Source organism: Gavialis gangeticus, unplaced genomic scaffold (assembly GCF_001723915.1).
Source record: "Gavialis gangeticus isolate Ggan-Ray unplaced genomic scaffold, GavGan_comp1, whole genome shotgun sequence".
In the NCBI taxonomy this organism is placed as follows: Eukaryota; Metazoa; Chordata; order Crocodylia; family Gavialidae; genus Gavialis; species Gavialis gangeticus.
Genome location: NW_017728995.1, coordinates 317,020 through 318,086, shown reverse-complemented (window position 1 = coordinate 318,086; position 1,067 = coordinate 317,020). Strand labels below are relative to the sequence as shown.

The 1,067-nt window shown below is 40.6% G+C and overlaps 1 protein-coding gene across 4 annotated transcripts in view; it reads left to right on the top strand.

The window, feature by feature from the left end:
• LOC109287870 (putative gamma-glutamyltransferase YwrD) overlaps positions 1-1,067 on the top strand; it is a 60,246-nt gene that overhangs the window by 48,643 nt on the left and 10,536 nt on the right. For all 4 annotated transcript variants that reach the window (XM_019503124.1, XM_019503123.1, XM_019503121.1 and 1 more), the window contains one exon: positions 305-467. In XM_019503124.1, coding sequence (XP_019358669.1) covers positions 305-467 — 163 coding nt within the window. The remainder of the gene's footprint in view (positions 1-304; positions 468-1,067) is intronic.

Genomic DNA, 1,067 nt, shown 5'->3' with positions numbered 1-1,067 from the left:
CCTTGGCCTAGGTGTGCCTCCCCTGGGGCCTGAGGGGAGTAATTCAGAGTAATTCCTTTTTTTTCTTTGAAGTTACTCTCAAGTTATACTTATGCAATAGGTGCTAGAATCCTGTCCTCTATCTTTATAGGCTGAAACAAAGATTTAGGGGGAAATCGCTTATATTATTCATGCAAATATTGCCCTTGACTTCAGTAGGGCTACTGAGCAAACATGTCATGATTTTAGCCCAGATGTCATGATTTTAATTGGAGTATAAAATAAAGATTTTAGTGCACATTAATATTTTTTTTTCACATTTTAGAGCCAATAAAGATTATAAACCTGGAAATTCCTTACCAGCAGGGAGTGACACAGTTTACTTCACAGTAGTAGATGCTCAAGGCAGTGCCTGTTCCTTCATCAACAGCAACTATAAGGGCTTTGGCACAGGACTAGTACCAGATGGCTGTGGATTTGCTCTACAAGTAAGAATATATTTTCCAATGTAATAGTTTTAGCCTGCATGAAAACTAATTCAGAAGGCAGTTAGAGAGTATTGCTATGCACTACCCTATACATAAAATACAGACATTTTTAGGTGTATATTACTCTTGTTAAGTTTGGTCAACTCTGTCATACTTTATATAAACCAGAGATCAAATAACATTTCCTTGTTGGGATAGTTTTTTCATTTCTTTTTCCATGTTCTACATAGGATTTTGGGACCAGATGGGAGAGTTCTGGATAATATTACCGTGTGACTCAGTGTACAAGCTGATACAGAGGTGGAGATCTGCAGTCTTATTTGCCTCAAAGTTGGGGTGAAATTTGGCGATCCCCACATTTTAGCCATTTTTGATAAATTTTCATAGATTCATAGATTCATAGATTAAGGGTCGGAAGGGACCTAGTAGATCTTCTAGCCCGACCCCCCGCCAGGGCGGGAGAACAACAAAAAACCCCAAAAAGAGAAATGGGACTCAAACGAGTCCAGCCAGGTAGGCATCCAGCCTCTTCTTAAAGACCCCCAGGGTAGGGGCCAGCACCACTTCCCTTGGAAGTTGGTTCCAGCTCCTAGCCGCCCT